Source organism: Rhinatrema bivittatum, chromosome 1, assembly GCF_901001135.1.
Source record: "Rhinatrema bivittatum chromosome 1, aRhiBiv1.1, whole genome shotgun sequence".
NCBI lineage: Eukaryota > Metazoa > Chordata > Amphibia > Gymnophiona > Rhinatrematidae > Rhinatrema > Rhinatrema bivittatum.
In genome coordinates this window covers 220,620,174-220,641,055 of record NC_042615.1, presented here as the reverse complement: position 1 = coordinate 220,641,055, position 20,882 = coordinate 220,620,174, and the positions used below count along the sequence as shown (strand labels likewise).

At 41.0% G+C, this 20,882-nt stretch overlaps 1 protein-coding gene across 2 annotated transcripts in view; it reads right to left on the bottom strand.

Annotated features, from left to right (window-relative positions):
* The window catches only part of LRPAP1 (LDL receptor related protein associated protein 1), a 90,076-nt gene that overhangs the window by 19,512 nt on the left and 49,682 nt on the right, over positions 1–20,882 (bottom strand). For both annotated transcript variants that reach the window (XM_029591882.1, XM_029591873.1), the window contains exons 4-7: positions 18,673–18,793; positions 5,183–5,338; positions 977–1,059; positions 378–554 (exon numbers count right to left, since the gene is read on the bottom strand). In XM_029591882.1, the coding sequence (XP_029447742.1) occupies positions 378–554; positions 977–1,059; positions 5,183–5,338; positions 18,673–18,793 (537 nt within the window). The remainder of the gene's footprint in view (positions 1–377; positions 555–976; positions 1,060–5,182; positions 5,339–18,672; positions 18,794–20,882) is intronic.

Sequence of the window (20,882 nt, the reverse complement as noted above, 5' to 3'; positions counted from 1 at the left end):
AAAGTCGGTGGCTACAGAGGTGGAGGTCAGGCAGGGAAATAAAGTTAGGAGCCGAGCACTGATTTCTAGCACTTGGCACATGAAAAGGCCTAAAATTTAGGAGCAGAAAGTAGGCTTGGGAACTGAATCCCAGATCTTTCACATGGCAGCTCACTGCAGTGCCATTGGTCCTACCCAATAAAGAGCTTCTCCTTTTGTACATATATCAAAAGAGCTTTTGCTGAAGTGATCAAAATCAATGACAACTAACATCTGGTGCAATTTGACAATATAGCCAGCCCTTTAAATAAAGGGGCATTATCCAAATTAGTATTTGTAGTTAATATCAAGCAGACAATTTCCTGCTTTAAGGCAAGTGAGAAGTCATTTATACTAACCTTATAGCCCAGTTCTTTAGTCTTTTCTGCCAGCATGGTATATTTCTCTTTGTTTCTGTATAGATGATCTTTGTCTCCAGTTCCTTCCACATGCTTAAGTTTCAGATATGAGGTTTCCAATTGCTTTTGGTAGTGCTGGTGCTTTTCAATTTTTGCTTCAAAATGTTTAAGCTCCTCCTGCAAGAGTAAAATAAAATGTGAAACAGCTAGTTACAAGAAAATATATTGCTTACATTATGGGACATCAATGCTGCTTTCACCAACGTCTTTCTGCTCCTGGGATTAGTTAATTTTGGTATTATGTTTCATTTGTGTTCAAATGTAATGGAGTCTTTTCCAAAAGTCCATTCACACATTTAAATTCAGTATTAGATCCTTCAGGCAAGGAACTACGTTTACAGGTAGGAAGATTGATGTAGAACTCACTGACCAATTCCCTTACTGTATAAGCTTGAGCAGCAGAGAGTCTAGAGTGGATATGCTTCACTGGCACGTGTGAAAGCAGTGTAAGAGGCAGAGGAATTACAACATGTGGCATTCTGCTACAAAATATTTTACAAATATTTCCCAGGCTGTGTGACAGATCACTTAATTCTTACCCGAAATGATTCAAGTTCGCTCTCCGAGAAGTTTGCCATCTGAGCCATATCCCATAAGTCAATCACTCTGGGTTCTTCAAACTCTTAAACGAGCGAAAAGTACAAAGTTATCTGATACAGTACATGAAGTGCCAAAGTTAAAACCAGAGCCTCAGTGTCCTATTGCTATCATGACAGGATTTCTTTTTAATGTTTACTGACTGCCTCTTCCTGGGAAAGCGCCAAATGGCATGCAAAGAAAAAATACAATGAACATAATGCAATCACTTAAAAACATAGGTCAATATCAACTGTTCTCATTCCATGCATTAAAGTGTATAGCTCACATAAAAATATGTTGTACACAAAATGGGCCAGATAGAAGGGAATACATCGCTTTAGGAAAATCCTAGTTTGGTTCAGAAAGCAATTCATAAATGCTGTTAAATAAATAAAATTTTGTTTGGTTACTGCCCATGTGTCACCATGATTGGATAACTGTTATCTGGTTAATCAGCTGTGCACTAAAGTTGTTTCTTCCAAGCAGAGCATTTACACAGGCTTAAAGAGACAGACTGTGTTAGTTTAAGTAAGAATATTACCATAATGAGCACTATTCTAATGCTGCCCAAACCTGCCCTGATGATCACAAAAGCCTTGAGGAATTAGTATATTCACAGTGAGTATGCACAACTGGGTCTCCAGTGTAAGCAAATTTATCCCATGTATATTCACAGAGGATATCCTGAAAACCCAACTTACTATGGTATTAAGACAGGTTTCAAAAGCTCAGCATTATACATTTTCTTAATCTGGTCATTAGTAACATCTGTTGCAGATTGTCCTTTGATTGGATTTAGGTCAGTCTTATACATGTGTGTCTCTCAGTCAAACACAAAAAGGTGAAGCTGTACCTTCACACACAATAGTATCAGCACATACAGACATTGGTACTGTGTACATGGAGCTCCCTTTTGACTTTAGGATAAATTGTAGAGGCAGAATTACCCCATGTAAACAAAGCAGCTCATATCTTACTAGGCATTTAGAGGTCCATAATTCAACAGCGCAAGGAGCAGATAAGTTATTTGAGTAAAAGTTACTTGTGAACGTTATTTGTAAATTCCGCAGAACGTAGCCAGTTGTGTGTTCTGCTCAAATACCTGGATAACTTTAGGACTGATCTCTGGAACGATTAGGCTTAGCCAGATGTTCAGTAACAGAATTATCCAGTTATGCTATCCCTGCCCCGGCATATCTACAATTTATCTGGGTAAGTTTTATCCTACTAAAACACTTATCCAGATAAAAATAAGCAGCAGTCAGAGTGGTGGGAAATTCACATCCCACAGTTTGTCTGGCTGAGTCTGACCTTATAATAAATCAAAAAGAGGGACAAAATGTCCAATAACTAAATTATCTTACAGACAAGAATAACTTATTTGAGTGATATAATCAAAATTTGCTTCTTAAATACCATTGTCAGTGATCATATTTTTGTATTCTAAAATCTTTACATGTATATCAAATATGTACATATTGGGACATCCAGAGTGAACGATCTTCTACAGAAGGAAAGTAAAAATCAGTATTTTTATATGAAAAAATATAAACTGCATTGTGCTTAATGGCAATTTACTGAAGGCTTTTTAGCCAGTTTGAATAGCAGGTTTCCCACTGATATTAAGATTATAAAGAATTGATAGTAAAAAAGTGAAAGTAAAAAAGTTTGATATACATTTAAAGATTTTAGAACACAAAATTAATTTTGGGATTTTCACTTGGTTAAAGACACGGGATAAAATCACTTTAATGGAGGTGGTTGGAAGTTAATGATTAAAATCCAGATAGAGGTGCAGGGACACCTACAGAAATATATGAAACTTTCAACCTACCCCCAAATTTTTTTTTAATATGGTGAAATTTTTTTTTATAAAAATGTAAAAAAATATGATCACTGAGTGGTATTTAAGAAGCAAATTTTGATTATATCACTCAAATAAGTTATTCTTGTCTGTAAGATAATTATAGTGATTGGACATTTTGTCCCTTTTTTTAAAATTATAAATACTGATCACTGTTTTGTGATAGAGTAGATTATGAGTCTTACCTTAGCCAGATAAACTGCTTTGAATATGGGACTCCTAGCATTTACAGATGGGTACTATTAAATATATTTATGAAATGCTGTAGCGTTTCTAAGCCTATGTTTGAAGGCAGGACCTTAATGAGCAGAATATACCTTAGTGATAGATTCCCCAAACTGCCCAATTCTTGCTTTCCAACTCATTTTCCCCAAGGGAAAAAAAAAAAAAAAGACTCTTTAATTGGAATATTTTAATAAATACAATAAAGAAATAGTTACAGGCAGCCCAGTGGATCAATCACAGAATGTTGCACACTGTCATATGGAATCCTTGGGCTTGATTTCTGGGACCAGGCTTCTGATCCTTGGGCCGGATTGGCTGGGGATGCTGCGGCATTCACAGCCCCCAGGAGGGAATCTCAGCCATTGGCTCGAGAGCAACACCCAGTAAGCCAGACCCAGGGTCCAAGTTCCCGGGCGCTGGGGGGGAGCCAAGGTTTATGAACTTTTTGTCAAGGACTGTTGATGCAATGGCTGTGGGAGATGGATGTAAAAATACAGGAAACATTCCCAGATTGTAGAGAATGAAGGCTCATGGCGCCCGTCTCCAATTACGGTACAAACCCAGATGAGGAGGAAAGTGACAAACCCAAAATTAAAGTGTAACAGAATACAACAAAAAAAAAAAAATCCAAACTGCTTTATATCATCTATATAGCTTTCTACCATTACCTGCTTGCTGTACCACTTGTTTCTTCATCATTCATTGCTCGTCCCTTTGTGGTTTCTCTTTATATTCCTATATAGCCCTTTCCAGTTTTGCATTTTCCATCCCCCACCTGCTTTGCCCTTGCCAGCGATGCAGCCACTACTTTCTCTCCTCTAGCACCAGAGTATGTCGCCTTTGTATTATTATGAGATTTATTTATTTAAGTTTTTTATATACCAACATTCAAGACAATAGTCCCATCATGCTGGTTCACATGAAACAGGAGTGCAAAATAAGCTTAAACTTGAACAATTGTGCGGAAAAAGCAGTTACATGTAACAGGGGAAATAGAACTTGGAGTAAGAAGGAAAAAAAGGAATAGGAAAACCAGATAATTACATATAATTACATTGTAAGAGGTAGTTAATAGAGATGAGATTAGAACTACTCTTCCCTCTCTTCTGATGCCCAAGCATTTCACTAACTTTGTCCTAGGTTAATCCATGCGCCGCCTCATTTCTATGCCTGCCAGCCACATGCCTGCATTACTTTTGGACTTTGTGCGATCCTATCAGCAGCCACTTTCAGGCTTCTCCCGACATACTGGGAGAATGAGGATGTTAAAGGCTGGAAGAGAGTGGAATCCAGCTTGCAGAAACATCTTATTGTCAGCCTATGGATGGAATTAGGTCTGGGGCAGCATGGACAGAGGTCAGACAAGAGCAAGGGCACAGCTGCAACAAGTCTATTATCTAAACCTGGTCTGGTACAATAAATGCTGTACACTTTGAGAAAGCTGAAGATCTGTATACACTCACCTTGAGATGGCCTTCTCTCCACCTCTGTTTTGCTTCATTATCTCCAGTTCCTATATAATTATATCCCCATATCCACCTTGTGAGTCTCTCGTTCCACCTCATGTGTCTAATGATCCTTCTTGAAACTCCTTTCTTACAGCCATGTCTCATGTCTTTAGGACAAGAGACTGGGGGGAAGCTAAAGCCCAGAGTAAACTTTTTTTTTTAAAGGGATAGGGCTGGTTTCAGCTCCTGGATTTGAGGTACCAGCCTCCCCCATTTTTAGTGGATTTTAGCTGGCATCAGTCCTAAACCTATGGAGGAAGATAGATACTTTGTATGCCTGGGTCCATAGATACAAAAAGGGAAAAATCCTTTTGCACATTGGCCTTATGACAGCAACATTGTTTTCCCCTTATTTGGAAGGCAGGGCTAAGAAGCTAAGTCAATTTCTCCCATCTCTAGCAGCTACGCAACGGATGATATTCTTGTCTAGGTTTTGAGAGATTTAATTCATTAACTATATTCCTCATAATATGTGATCTACTGAACTGTTTCTCCCTCAACCTGTTTCAAGCAATTCATGTTTGGGATAGAGATTTTGTAGTATTTAAAAACATTTCAGCAAAGCTCACCACTAGCAAGATCATATCCTTCATGACTGAGTTTGCGCAATCGTTCAAAACCTTGATTGATGCTTCGGATTTTCTCTTTTAGCTCTGCATGTCTTCCATGCAAGACTTCTTCTTTCACCTCATGTTCTGATGGGCTGATCAAATTTTTATGGATTTCTAATACAAAAAGAAAATTTTAATTATAAAAAGTTAATGTTAAAAAAAAAGTCTTAAGAGTCAAAGATTTTTAAAAAATATTCCACGTCTGTCTTACATGTTTCTAAAATACTTTGTTAATGTTAAAATATGGCTCAGCTGCCACATGGCAATCTGGGTTTGGCTCTGAGCCCAGCTTCTCCCTCAGGACACCTGGGGGGGAAGAGGGACAAGGAAGGGAATCCCAGTCACTGAACAAGAACATCCAACTGGTTTGAGGTAAATCAAAGCATTAGGTTTTAGAGGGTGCTATAGTCTGTAGCTAATGGTGAACGATTAATTATAATGAACTACAAAAAAAAAATATAAAATTGAAAGGAGGGGAAAAAAAAAATCAAATAGTTGTGAATGAATGTTCATGGAGCCATAGAGAGTTCCAATTAAGCTACAAGCCCAAATAAGCAAAAGGAAACTTAAGCAAACATCCCCCCCCCCAAAATAAAGAAATTCATAACTCACATTTGACCAAGATGAGATTATTTGTTACTGGGTTTCAAAACACACCAGATTAATGGCAGAGAAGTTTGACAATGTCAGTAGCAGGCTGCAATCATACATTACATATTTTGTAGCTGGCTTTGGGTTTAAGAGCCATTTGCATTAAAAAAAAAAAAGCAGAATGGAAATAACCTTTCCTTCCCAGTATCCAACAAGCCCATCAACAACCAGATGAGTTGGTGCAAAATTTGATTATTCACATCTGACATCAGAATTGAGCAATAATTTGGCTGTAAATAGCGGCAGTGTTAATGAAGTTTTGTTTTTTTTTTTTTTATTTTGCAGATGGGAAGAGACCTCTTTTCTCATTTGGTCTCCCCATTCTGAAAGAGCAGAAATGGAATAAAGCACAGCAAGTATGCTTACCTGTAAACAGGGTTTGCTGTAGACAATATCAATTAGCCATAATGCATGGGTGACTGACTGCACAGATATGCACCCAGTTCTCAGTATAGACTCCTGACAAAGCACAGGAGTCGCTGCATGCATGTTGCCTCATGTGCCCCTCCGTCTCCTCGCGTTTTAGCTAGCTAGTTCCAGGGAGGTGGGCATAAGTATGACTAATTCCTCCTGCTCTGTACAGAGAACCCTGTTTACACATAAGCAGGGATGAATTAGCCATAACACATGGAGAGGACCAAGCTGAGGGTTGCAGAGCAGAACCGCTATTGAAACAAGCAACCCAGATGCCACCGGTAAAGACAGAACCATTGGTTGAACAGGTTGCGTAAAACCACCTGTCCAAAGTTACTGTTCCTTCGAGGCATATTGTTGAGATAGTAATGGACTGTGAAGGTATGAATTGACATCAAGTAGCAGCATTGCAACTTCCCCCCCCCCTTTCACACCCCCCCCCCCCCCCATTGCCTAGCATCACCATCGTTCCCTCTTTTCCCCCCCCCTCCCATTCCTCACTTCCCTTCATCACCACCACCTTCTCCTTCTTACCCTCTCCCCCCCCCCCCCCCCCCCCCGGGCTCAGACCTTTCCTTCCTTACCCAATACCTTCCCTTCCTTCTGCCCCAACACCCCCGGCTTCCTAGCACATTCAGATGTCCCTTCTCCCTCATGCCCTTGAACTAACAGGTGTTGCCAACAGCATTTTCCTGGTGCTGCTTCCATTTGCAACTGGACTGCTAGAGACCAGCAAGTTTTGAGACAAATGTTTGTGCAGTTTCAGTTGTAGAGGAAAGCCAGCAGAGGGGAAAACAGAATCAGCAGAAAAGGGCTGGTGTGAAGAAATCCTGCATGCCAGCTATTCTAAAGAGGAAAGACAGTGAAGACTGCTTAGCACTGGCTATTCACTGGAAGAAAAGTTCATGGGACATCTGAGCGACAGCCACAACCCAGCAAGGTGGTTGGGAAATTCTGCACTAGCCAATTAGAGTTTTTGGTCTGCCTGTTCCAATCTATTGTGATCAAAAGATACAAACAGCTGAGAAGCTTGACAAGTAATATGCTAGGGCTCTCTTACTGTCCAAGGCGTGAAGAGCCCTTTCTCCTCTGTATGCATGCAGCCTCAGAAAGAAAGTAGGCAGCACATTAATGAATGTGGAATGCAGATGCTACTTTTGAAAACTCTGGGCAAGTATGTAGAACTACTCTGTTGTAAAAACTGCAGGTATGGTGAATACAAAACCAGACCCTCTCATGCATATTCATTAGGGATATCCTGAAACCATGACCTGTTGGTGGCCCTAAAGACCCAGGAGTGAAAACCCAGTTAGTGGGATAACTGCTGATACAGCTTATCCCACTGAAGGCCCTGCATGTGCAGTCATGTGTCACAGAAGAGCCAGGGCCGACATTACTGGCGCACAACTTGCTATAGAAAAGAACTCACTAGGCCCATCAGTAATGTGGTTCTTTCAACTGGAAGAATTGACTGACTATCCAGGCTCCTATGAACTGAATCCCTTGGAGATTGGGTCATGATGAACTTAGGGAAGTTGACCAAAAACCCCAGAGATTGGAAAAGTCAATTAGTTGCTTCAAGCGACCAAAACGCTTGCCGGACATGGACTAGTCATCAACCGATTGCCTAGATAAAGGGAATTTGGAGACTTTTCTGCCAACACAGATGTGCAGTCACTATTGCAAGACATTTTGTAGACACTCTTGGGGCCTCTGAGGTGCCAAAAAAGGAAGCACTTTGAACTAGAAGTGCACAATCTTCACCAACCTAAGAAACTTTCGGTGGGAGGTGTGAATAGGGACATGCACATATAAACTATTTCAGGTTTAGAAAACACATCTAATTCCCTGGCTATATGAAGGGAAGAATCGTCTGAAGGGAGTTAATCTTTAATGTCTCCAAAATAGTGTTTGCTCAGCCTTCCTATATCCAGAATAGGTCTCAATCCCTCCAGACGTCTTGGGGATTAGAAAATACCAGAAGTAGAAACCCCCTCGTCACTCTCCCATGAAGGAACAAGCTTGATCACTTTTTGTTGTAGGAGCAACTATCTCTAGCTGCAGCTGGGTGGATTGAGAGGTCAGAGCTGAAGATTGACATCCATTTGGTTAACGGAGGGAGAAAAAAAAATGCAAACTATCCAGACTACAATTTTCAGGACCCACTCATCCTTGGCAACACCGATCCTTTTCAGTAGAACTAGATCCTCCCCCACACTGGAAGATGTGAAAATGAGGACCTCAAGGATGTCAAAAACTGATCCCAGGCTTAGGCTTAGGCTGTGGCTATGCCTTTCCCTCTGTCAACCTCTAAAACAAGCATCTGTCTCTTTTGAAGAATGGGAGGAGCCAGAGGGTGCTGAAAAGAGCGAAAGAATGGATACTTGTAGATAAAGTACTGTTGATAGGCAGGGGCCTGCTGGCCCCCAGGAGCCGCTGACTGTAGAGTGGGATTGATACTCATTAATCAGAGCCACTATATCTCCTTCACTTTGTTGACAAAACAAGATTTTCCAACACAGAGCATCCTCCAGATGGTCTTGCACATAGTCACCAAGGCCACTCGCTCTCAACTATGCAAGCCTTTGAGCTCTGATGAAGTGGCCAAAATCCTGGATGCTGTGTCAAAAGCTTCATACACAGAACAGATGCTTCTCAAATTACTCTAGCCCTTCTACATTTTGGCTGAATTCAGATTATTCTGAATAACTTTGTTAAAAGGTTTTGGTTCTTCACACACATTCAAATACTGCACCATGTACAATTATCTGCAATCTGGGTGCTAAGCATGAATTCCTAGAAGACCTTCTTCCTAAACATGTCTTAACATCTTTGGGTCCTACCCAGGAGGTGTGAGTGATCATGAGAGTGCCCTGCAGACTTCAATGCTGATTCCTCCACCACCAAGTGTGTGCTGTAGCTGAACTCCTCCAAAATCTGGGGAGGCCTACATACTCTTCAGATCCAGTTTTCAGGCCACTGAAGGCATATCTGTCTGCCATATCTTCAGCTATAGACCTTTGAGGAGTGTATGTACAGAAAGAGATACAGCATCTGCTGGAGGCTGAAAAAACTGAAGTAGCCCAAAAGGCATCCACTTTCAGATCTATTTCCTTCCGACAATGATGGAAAGCATTTTTGCTACTTAGAGTAAGATTTTCCAGAAGAGAGACATGCTCTGAGGAGAAGTCCAGTAAAGAGTCAGAAGGAAATTGTGGAATCCTCTCTGTACAATGAATGACCCTGATAAAAAGGTGGCGACTGGGGAGAAGACCTCTGTTGCTCTAAGGGGAAGCTTCCGGAAGGAACTCAGTGCACTGATGCCATTTCTCCTGATCCATGAAGGGATTCCCCTGGAGAAGAAGTAACTACAACTGCAGGGAGGAACTTTACTTCCATCACCAGAAACCCCCAAGGTGAAGCACAAATCTCTGGGGGGGGGGGGGGCTTAGTGCAGCATCACTATGCAGTGAGATTTCCTTCATCTTGCACAGGAGAGGCTCCAATCTTCCTCTCCAGTTTTCAGGGTCAAAATATCAAGATGATATTCATATCTAGTCTCCCACTGGCATCAAAGGAAAGACATCCTCTTCAGCGCCCAGATCAGCTTCACTAAGATCAACCAGCAACAGTGTGGGAGGTTGAGAATGCAATTGTTGCTGTAGCCTTGGCTGGCTCCAGCACGCACGGTGCTGGATGTGTCAAGATTTCCAACTGAACAACATCATGTCTAGTAGATGGTGCTGGAGACAACTCCTCCTGCTGCTTATCCCAGGGACAAGCAGTGGATTTTCCCCAACTCCACCTTAATAAGGATTTATGGACTTATTCCAGGAACTTGTCCAAACCTTTTTTAAACCCACTAATGCTTTTACCACATCCTCTGGCAACAAATTCCAGATTTTAGTTATGCATCCAGTATAAAAAAAAGTACTCTTTTTTTTTTTTTTAAATTCAAAAAAATGTATGCACCCTTTCTCAGTTCAGGGTGGGGTACAAAGAATATGCATATAAAATTGGAATATACATAAGACAATTAACACATCTTTAAATCCTATGATCTTTTACAAAAGATCTTTAAATGTGAGCTGAAAGAAATGGGTCAAGGCTTTCTTGAACAGTTTTGCATCCCTTAGGGATCTCAGATCAGCTGGCAAAGTACCATAGAGAAGGGCCTGCAGTGCATCGCTTAGTAAATTCACTGCAGGTAATCTTAGTCTTTGAATTGGAACGGATAAACATGATCAGTGATTTATGCTTTCAAAAAAGTACACTCATTTTATAGACCTCTATCATATCCCCCCCTCAGTCATCTCTTCTCCTAGATGAACCACCCTAATCTTTAGCCTTTCCTGATAAGGGAATCATTCCATCCTCTTCATCGTTTTGATCGCCTTTTTCTATACCTTTTCTAATTCTGCTATATCTTTCTGAGATGCAGTGACCAAAACTGCACACAATATGTAAGGTGTGGTCGCACTATGGAGCAAGATAGAGGCTTTATGATATTCTCTGTTTTATTCTCCATTCTTTTCCTAATAATTCCTAACATTCTATTTGCTTTCTTGGCTGCTGCCATACACTAGTTAAAGGATTTAAACATAGATAACACGATGAGGCCTAGATCTTTTTCCTGGGTGTTGCCTGCCAATGTGGAACCTTGTATCACGTAGCTATAAATGTGGATTCCTCTTCCCTGCGTGCATCACTTTGCACTTGTCTTCATTAAATGTCACCTGCCATATGGATGCCCAGTCTCTCAAGGTCCTCTTGCGATTTAAGAACTTTTAATAATTTTGTATCAGCAAATTTGACCATCTCGCTCTGTCGAGATCAAGAGTTTTATTGTCTCTCTCCAATTATAGCTTATAATAATCTTTACTAGGGATGGGAAGTAGTAGAAATTGTATTTTTTTTTTTGTTTCATTTCAGAGGGTGGTCCCAATGAAGTTCATTTCATTCATTTAGTTAAAAAAAATCAAAATAACCCCCCCCCCCAAAAAAAAAAAAAAAAAAAAAAGGTCTCTAGTCCCCACCCTATCTCTCCCTAAAAAAATGCCAGGTACAGGATCCTCCCTGACCCCCACTTACCCGGTCCGGGGGAGATCAGACGCAGAGGCCTAGGTGAAAGCCACAGTAGGTTGCTGCAACCTCTGCTTAGGCCCTACACAATGCCCAGGCTGCACACCTGGGACATATGCCTGGGTCTCTGCCAAGGCCCAAGCTGGAGACTGGGTCCTGATGCCTGGGAAATCTTAATCTCCATAACTCCTCATTCCCATGCCTAGGTCATTTATAAATACATTAAATAGCAGCAATCCCAATAAAGATCCCTGGGGTACTTTGCTAGTCACCTTTCTCCAATGAGAAAGCTGACCATTGAGCCCTACTCTGTTTTCTCTTTTAACCAGTTCTCAATCCATAGTAGAACATTGTCTTCTATCCCATGACTTTAAATTTCCTCAGTCTCATGAGGTACTTTGTCAAATGCTTTCTGAAAGTCCAAATACACTATCAACTGGCTCACCTTTATCCACATGTTTACTCATGCCTTAAAAAAAAAAAAATGCATCAGATTAGCGAGACAAGACTTCCCTTTGCTAAACTCATGTTGATTTGTCCTATTAAACTATGACTATATATGTTCAGCAATTTCTTTATAAAATAGTTGTGAACATTTTTCCCAGCACGGACATCAGGCTCACCAGTTTGTTGTTTCCTGGATCACATCTGCAACGCCTACAGATGCAGGTCTTGAAGCTGCTTATTGTGGACTTCTTGGCTACAGACACCTTTTTTTTTTTTGCACAGAACAGCACATTTCTGTTGAGGGGCTGCTGAGGCAGCAGTATGAAGAAGAAAAGTGATGCAATAAGCAAGAAAAACCAGGCCAATAAAAGGCAGCCAGAAAACTAGTTGTAGAGACTGAGAACATATCTGTGCATGCAGCTTGGACAAAGCAAGCCTGAGGGGGCCTTACAAAACATAGAAATGATGGCAGAAAAAGACCAAACAGCCTATTCAGTCTGCCCAGCAAGCTCCCACACTTTTTTCCCCATACTTATCTGTTTCACTGACCAAGTTCAGGGCCCTTGTTGGTAACTGATTTGAATTTCCTGCCACCCTCTGCCTTTGATGCAGAGAGTAATGTCAGAGTTGCAAAGGTGAATCATAAGGCTTAATGGTTAAGGGTAGTAACCGCCGCATCAAGCAAGTTACCCCGATGCTTGTTTACTCAGACTGCACAGATCAATGTCTTATTGGATGTTGTCAGAAAATAAATACTCTTTTCCACATTTCACCCTGCTGTTGAAGCAGAGAACAACGCTGTATATGTATTCAAAAGTAAAGTATCAGGCTTAATTGGTTTAGGTTGGTAACCACCGCAATAAGCAAGCTACCCAGACTTAGTTCAGGCCTTGTTAGTTGTCTGAATGCAAATCCTTTTTTCCACATTTCCCCTTGCCGTTGAAGCAGAGAGCAATGTTGGAGTTGCATTAACCGTGCGAAGGCTTATTGAGTAAGGGTAGTAGCCACCATTCCAGCAAGCCACCCCCATGCCTCTTCTCTTCATTCCCATCCTCTAGCCTTTATGGATCCACAGTGTTTATCCCATGCCCCTTTGAAATCCTTCACAGTTTTAGTCTTCACCACTTCCTTCAGAAGGGCATTCTAGGCATCCACCACCCTCTCCGAGGGTTCCGAGTATTCCTCCCTGGAGTTTCAAATCCTGACCCCTCGTTCTACTGATTTTTTTCCCAACGGAAAAGGTTTGACGACCATGGATCATTAAAACCTTTCAAGTATCTGAAAGTTCATCATATCACACCTGCTCCTTCTCTCCTCCAGAGTATACATTTAGGTTCTTCAATCTCTCCTCAAGTCATTTTATGAAGACCATCCACCTTTTTGGTCACTCTTCTCTGGACTGCCTCCATCCTGTCTGTCCCTTTGGAGATACGGTCTCCAGAACTGAACACAGTACTCCAGGTAAGGCCTCACCAAGGCCCTGTACAAGGGGATCACCACTTCCTTTTTCTTACTAGATATTCCTCTCTCTATGCAGCCCAGCATTCTTCTGGCTTTAGCTATCGCCCTGACACATTATTTCACCAACCAGATCGTTAGACACTATAACCCCAAGGTCTCTCTCTTGCTCCGTGCACATCAGCCCTTCACTCCCCATCAAATACAGTTCTTTTGGATTTCCACAACCCATATGCATGACTCTGCACTTCTTGGCATTGAATCTCAGCTTCCATATCGTCGCCCACTCTTCCAGCTTCCTTAAATCCCATCTCATTCTCTCCACTCCTTCCAGCATGTCCACTCTGTTGCAGATCTTAGTATCATCCGTAAAGAGACAAACCTTACCTTCTATCCCGTCTACAATGTCGCTCACAAAGATACTGAACAGGACCAGTCCCAACACTGATCCTTGCAGCACTCCGCTTAACACCGCTCTCTTCAAAGTTCCATTTACCATGACACATTGTCTTCTGTCTGTCAACCAGTTTGCAAACCTTGGCACTCACTCCTAAGCTTCTCATTTTATTCACAAGCCTCCTGTGTGGGACCGTATCAAAAGCTTTGCTGAAATCCAAGTAGATGACATCAAGCGCTCTTCCTCTATCCAATTCCCTTGTCACCCAATCAAAAGAGTCAGATTCGTCTGAAAGGACCTTCCCCTGGTGAATCCAAGCTGCCTTTGGTCCAGCAATTCTTCTGACTGTAGATAGTTCACTATTCTCTCTTTCAGCAGAGACTCCATTACGTTTCCCACCACTGAGGTGAGGCTAACCGGCCTGCAGTTTTCAGCCTCCTCTCTGCTCCCACTCTTGTGAAGCGGGACTACCGCCGCTCTTCTCCAATCACTCAGCACCACTCCTGTTTCTAGGGATCTATTGAACAGGTCACACAGTGGACCCGCCAGCACATCTGAGCTCCCTCAGTATCCTGGGATGAACCTCAGGCTCCACAGCTTTGTCCACTTTCAGTTTTCCTAGCTCTTCCCATACATTCTCTTCTGTAAACGGAGTTTCATCTACTCCACTCCCCTCCAGTTTGTTAACTAGCGACGGTCCTTCTCCAGGGTCCTCTTTAGGGAACACCGAACTGAAGTATTCGTTTAATATTTCTGCCATTTCTTCGTCTCTCTCCACACATTGATCCTTTTCACCTTTCAATTTCACTATACCACTTTGGACTTTTCTCCTCTCTGATACATCTGAAAAATGTTTTGTCACCTCGCTTTACCTCTTTGGCAATCTTTTCTTCCGCTTGACTTTTTACTTTTAGTCTCTCAGTTCCACCAGATATTCTTCCTTGTGATCCTCCCTTTGGGATCCTATATTTTTCTTAAACGCTGATTTTAGCTTTTATTTTAAATCAGCCACCTCCTTTGAGAACCAGATAGAAAAGTAAAGAAAAGCAAGAGAAAAATGAAACCTAACAGATTAGTTGCTTGGTAATTGCTCCTTTTAGTTTGGCCCACTGTTCCACATCTCATTTTCTCCTAGCCTTCTAGTTCTTCCTCCAGGTACTTCCCCATTTCAACAAAGTCTGTTTTTGAACTGCAAAACTCGGGTGATCGTGCGACTTCTCTGTATCCTATTTGTGATACCGTTTGATAACTGGTGCTGAGGTGGGCACCCACCCGGACATTAGAGTTATTATCTCCGTTAGTGAGCACTAAATCAAGTATAGTTCCCTCTCTCGTGGGTTCCATTACTATTTGTTTGACAGAGCCACTTGCAGGGCATCCACTATCTCTCTACTACTGTTAGATTCTGCAGAAGGGATGCTCCAGCCTACATCAGGCAGATTAAAATCACCACCCATCACTTCTCCCTTCTCTCTCATCTTTTGGATATCTTCAACCAGATCTGAAGTTTTTCCATTTGATTTGGAGAACTGTAAACCACTCCAATAAAAATGGATGCCCCATCATTTTTATTTTAGGACAGCCCATAATGCTTCTTTGCCCCATCTTCCTTGCAGCTCAGATATTGCTTGACATAAATAGCCACTCCTCCCCCTTTTTTGTCCTTCCTTAAGTTATAGCCCGGTATGGCCATATCCCATTCATGAGATTCCGTGAACCACGTCTCCGTGACAGCAATAATGTCCAAGTCTGCCTCCACCATTGGGGCTTGCAGATATGGGATTTTATTGCCCATTTTCTCTCAGACTCCTTTTGTGACTTATTTAGCTGACTTGTTATCCACTTCACGCTTTTCCTTTGCATTTGATTTTGGGGGGGGAGGGGGAGAGGGAGGTGACATTCTAAATTCCTTCTGCCACCCCCAGCATCTAGTTTAAATGCCTTGTGTCACAGTATTTGAATTTATCTTAGGATCCTTTTTCCTTCCACAGATAGATGTAAACCATCTTTGACAAAGAACTTTTTACTGTTCCATACATGGCCCCAGCCCCCAATATATCCAAAACTTTGTTCCTTACACCAGGATTTGAGCCATACATTGGCGATATCAATATGGCTTAGCCCACTGATGGCAAACTCCAGTCCTCGGGTGCTACAAACAGGCAAGATTTCCAGGATATCCACAATGAATATGCATGAGAAAGATTTGCATGCACTGCCTCCATTGTATGTGACTAATTTGCTTTGCTAGAGACTGGAAATTTCTCTGTACTGCTTGAATGTTGTTTCTAGCAAGGTCGTTAGTTCCCAGATGGATGATATCAACTTTAGAGTCTTTGCTTTCTTCTTTGATTGCTTTGACTATCTGAATAGCATTTCTGCCAGCTGATGATCCTGGAAGGCTTTTAACTGTAGTGTTTGCCCTCGAAAAGAGTTCCCAAATTAGTGCCTCTGATGACAGTCACCCAGCACAATGAGCTTTTTCCTTTGGTTATTGATTGTATTATGGAATTTCTCTATCCATTGGGTTTCTTCTCTTTTCAGATATGTCAATCTCTTCATTATTTAATACAGAGAAGGCGTTTTGTACTTGTCGCTTGAAAGAGCGTGTCTCCCCACATCACAGGTCTTACTCTACCAGAGCCCACTGTAATCCTAGTTTTTGGGTTCCTTAATGCCTTGTGTGAGTGGGGGGTAGACATGTGGGCTGCACAGTTGTGAAGAATGGGTCTCTGTGGGTCACAGATCTTATCCTACCTGAGCCCACTGTAAACCCCTTTTTCCTTGATTTTTGGTTTTTCTATGGTAATGGGGAATTCCTGAATACATAAAATGGGTGAAACTATTTCTTGCAGCTAATTCAGCTTTAACTTCAGCCAGCTCCTTTTTCAAGGAAGAAAGTTCTGAACAAATAGGGCAAGCCTTAAGTTTCCAGATGATTTCCCTCAGAATAAAGGCTCTACAATTGTTACACTGAATAATCCTCATTTTGGTAAAATTATCTGATGGATAACAGCTAAGGAATTACCAAATTATCTTGTTGCCATGTATTCAGGCAGACTATATCAGAAAAACAAACACAGGGGTGGGAGTTAAACAATTAACACTTGGCCAGGGCTGTTCACTGGACACTATCTGCTATTGATTTTGAACAGACCCTCCCCCAGATTAGCTAGCTAAGTTAAGCTTTTTACTTATCTCTTCACAAGAATCTGTAGTTATGGCTGTCTCCTTGAAGTTCAAAGCAGACTGAAGACTTGACTGCCCCCTGCAATGCAACACAAGGCAGTGTGCATGTGCTGGAACTCCCACACATGTTTAACCTTTTAGATCTTGCTCATTGAAGGAATTATTTCCTGATGCCCCTTTTTACATATCTTAGTTAACTAGATCCAAATATGGTATAAATGGTATAAAAAAATTTGCAAGTAATTTAAAGTATATGAAAAAATGTTCCACTTGTGGAACATTGGTACCTAAAAGGTTAAAGTATTTACTAAGCTCTGAGAGCTGATACTGTGTCAGCATCATCTGATGATATTACCCAAGCATTATAATTCATTCGTACCTGCCTGACAGCAAAAAGTGACAATACTGCTCAGTCAAAATAAGAGAATTAAACTTTACTAGTCTGTACTGCTAGAGTACCCTCTGGTTTTTAAATACTATGATATAATCATATTTAATGGAAATTGTATTTAAACTCTACAAATACAGAAACTTGTTAGAGAAATTTAGCTAGCACATGACATCACTACTTACTGAGGTTGTGAAACTAATTTTCTGCCCAGTTTTATTTATGAAAAGTTATTTTTTGCCTGTTCTGATAAACATCTGGGTTAAGAGATGGCCCGTGTAGCATAAATTGGATTAGGCTGTTTCAGAAGGGCCTTTTGGCACTTAGTGTGCAAGGAAACAAAGGTGAAATGCTTACCAGGATCAGTAGTTAGCAGGAATACAATACAGATTCTTAGTAACAGTGGAAGAAAAAAAAAAAAGATTTCTGAAGGTGATATCCTACTCCATTGAACCAGTGACCCAGCAAGAAATGAAGTATAATACAGAAAAAGTGTTACAAATGTTGCAAGGGGGTTGGATACCAAGCAAACACCATATGATTTTTGGAGCTGTTTATAGTAAGGGAGAAACGTTGCATTATTGTGTTGAATGATAGGATGGGCTATGAGATATATAAGATGTTCTAGAGTGCTAGAGATTTAGACCAGACTACGAAAGAGCACAGATCCTTGCTAAAGGGAGCAGAAGGAGAGGGAAAATAGGTTGCTAGAGATGTCTCTGGAGATTAATACAGCAGCTTGCTTGAAAATAGAGAAAAGCTGGCTACCAAATAAAATAACAAAGGACCCATTCAGCAGAGTGAAGATAGAAGTCTTACTTGGGTTTTCAGGTGCAAGGAGAAGTTTTTAAAAAAGTCAACAACTCAGTGAAGGTAACCACATGGGAAGTAACTCCTTGTGTATAGCATGTCAAGGTGGACATCCCAGAAAGAGACAATATAAAATACTGGAATTATACCAAATTCTTCATATGGACTAACTGAATATATCCTATTGTTCCCTGTCAGCAGCAGGGACAGAAGTAGGAAGCCACTATTGCATTAACCATTATAGCTGAACTATTTTGCCTCCATTTTGTTTGAGAAGTTGATTTGGAAAGTTTGCATCTTATGAAACTTGGATGCCTTAAGAGCCAAGTATCAGATTATCTTTAAATTTGTTTTGGAAAAAAAAGATTTTTCTTGGAACAAAATCCTGATAGAAGTGTACTGATTCCAAGGCTGGAACCCAAGTGCATTGTCTGCACTAGTGAGGCCCAGGAGCAGTTGATTCCCTCATATAGAAATGAACCCTAGCACCCATATCAAACTCATGGTTGATTACAACTGAATTGCTACCATTCATGCCTCAAAAGAAAAATGAGGTCCCAGTATTAAAGAAAAGAAGATTTAAAGGGTGGAAAACGAATAAAATCAAGATACCTTCTGTTCTGCTCACGGTGTCTAAAATAATATTATATTCTCTAGTTTTTTCACTGTGATGTTTAAATTCTCGCCATAGTTTATCCAGCTCATCATCAGAAAACTTCCCAGAAGCCTTAGCCTAAAAGGAAATTTAAAAAATCAATAGAAGAAAAAAAATGCAAGGTCCTTGTTTCAAGTGATTACAGCATACACACATTTTAGGAAGCGTGTTGTACCTATAAGTATTTATAATCTTGCCTCTGATTTCCACAATTTATTTCTGCACAGTCGTTCTGGTCAGTTAGACAATTAAGTGGTTCATAAAGTTCACATTCAAAAATTAAAATACCAAATACATATATAAAATAGAAAACAGTTACTTAACTACAGTTCTACCTTTAATCACACATTTCTATATCAGTCTATTCTTATCTTGTCAATGGATTTAATCAGTTTCAAAAGCTATTTTAAATATCCAAGTTTTTAATCCTTTCCTAGAGACCTTAAGCTCCTTTTATATTCTTTAAGTTTTCGGGTACAGAATTCCACAGCCTTGGCCTAGCAATTGAAAGTGCAAGTTAATCACCTGCACTCACCCAAATGCTAGTAAGAAAATTTATGAACTGCATAACCGATTCCTAGGGGTGAAGGCTGACTGCTGAAGTCACCCCCCCCCCCCAAAAAAAAAAAAAAAAAAAAAAAGACACCCCTCCCCCACTCCCAGAAGGTGCCAGGAAGCCACCCTGACCCCTACTTACCTTTTCCATTGGGGTACAGATTAGTAAAAAGGGATAGGAGGGATATTCACTCTTCTGCCCCTCAAATGTACCTTACAAATGGCACTATCAGCCCTGAGACCAGCACAGTGACAGCAAAATGCCACCATCTCAGGGCTAGCCAGCACCCTTGTGTTATATATCCATGCTTGTAAAGGGGGGGTGGGGGAGGATTTGGAGGGGCCCCAAGGCCTTTCCCAGGCTTTGGAAACTGAGGGCTTAGTTGATCCTCTTATGAATCTGTATTCCCCATTGCCACACAGTGTACAGTAGCTTGCTAACTGGTATAGGAATTGAAGTATTTTGTAAAATGTATATTTGTCATTTTGTAATAAAAATTTGTATATTTACAAAATTTGTGATATTGATGGATATACTTATATTTGTATAACTTGTGTAGTATCCCATACATTGAAGATTAGTTAAAGCCAGTAGTTATATTATTCTCTATGTATAATCTCTATTTATATAATGGGGCCTGTGCACTGTAGACCATTTCCCAAACAGTGTATAGGAAAATTGGTTCTTACCTGCTAATTTTTGTTCCTGTAATACCACGGATCGGTCCAGACTGCTAGGTTGTGCCTCCAGTCCAGTAGATGGTGTGCCACCTGCAGTATTAAATCAGTACCTAAGCAGAATTGAAAACCAAAACTTCTAACAAACTACCTCTAATAAAAGTTACCCCCCAGAACGAGCAGAGGAAAGAACATTTTCTAAAAATATTTAAATAGAAACCTATGCCATTCTTCAGAAGACTTCAAATATTAAAGAAAAAACAAACAGACAGATTGAGCGGACTCTCCCCTATGCTCTCTCCTTTCCTGGGGTGGACTCTGGACTGATATATGTGGTACTACAGGGACGAAAATTAGCAGGTAAGAACCAAACCTTTCCTTTCCCTGTGCATACCCACATCAGTCCAGATTCCTGGGATGTACCAAAGCTTCCCTAACCAGAATGGGACTGCAAGAGTCCCGCTCAAAGGACATGTTCACCGAAATTACAGATGTCCGAGGTTTGGACATCCAACTGGTAGTGTCTGGCAAAGGTAAGCAAAGACTTCCAAGTACCCACCCCTGCAAATCTCTTGTGGCGACAAACTGACATTCCACCCAGGAAGTTGCCTGGGAATGGGTAGAACGAGCCCTTAACCCCAACATATGTAAGCGGAACAGATGGCCTCCTTTAACCAACATGCAATTGTGGCCTTTGAGGCCTTCTGACCCTTTTGGCACTACTCCATAGCACAAAAAAGGTGATCCTACAAATCTAAAGCTGTTAGTTACATCCAGATATCGCAACAAAGTTCTCCTGACATCCAGATGTTGCAACTCCTTGGCCTGAGGCGTATCAGCCTCCAGATTCGGGAAGGCCGGAAGTTCCACTGACTCAAATTAAACACCGAAACAACTTTTGGCAAAAAAAAAGAAGAAGAGGGAAACATCCTTA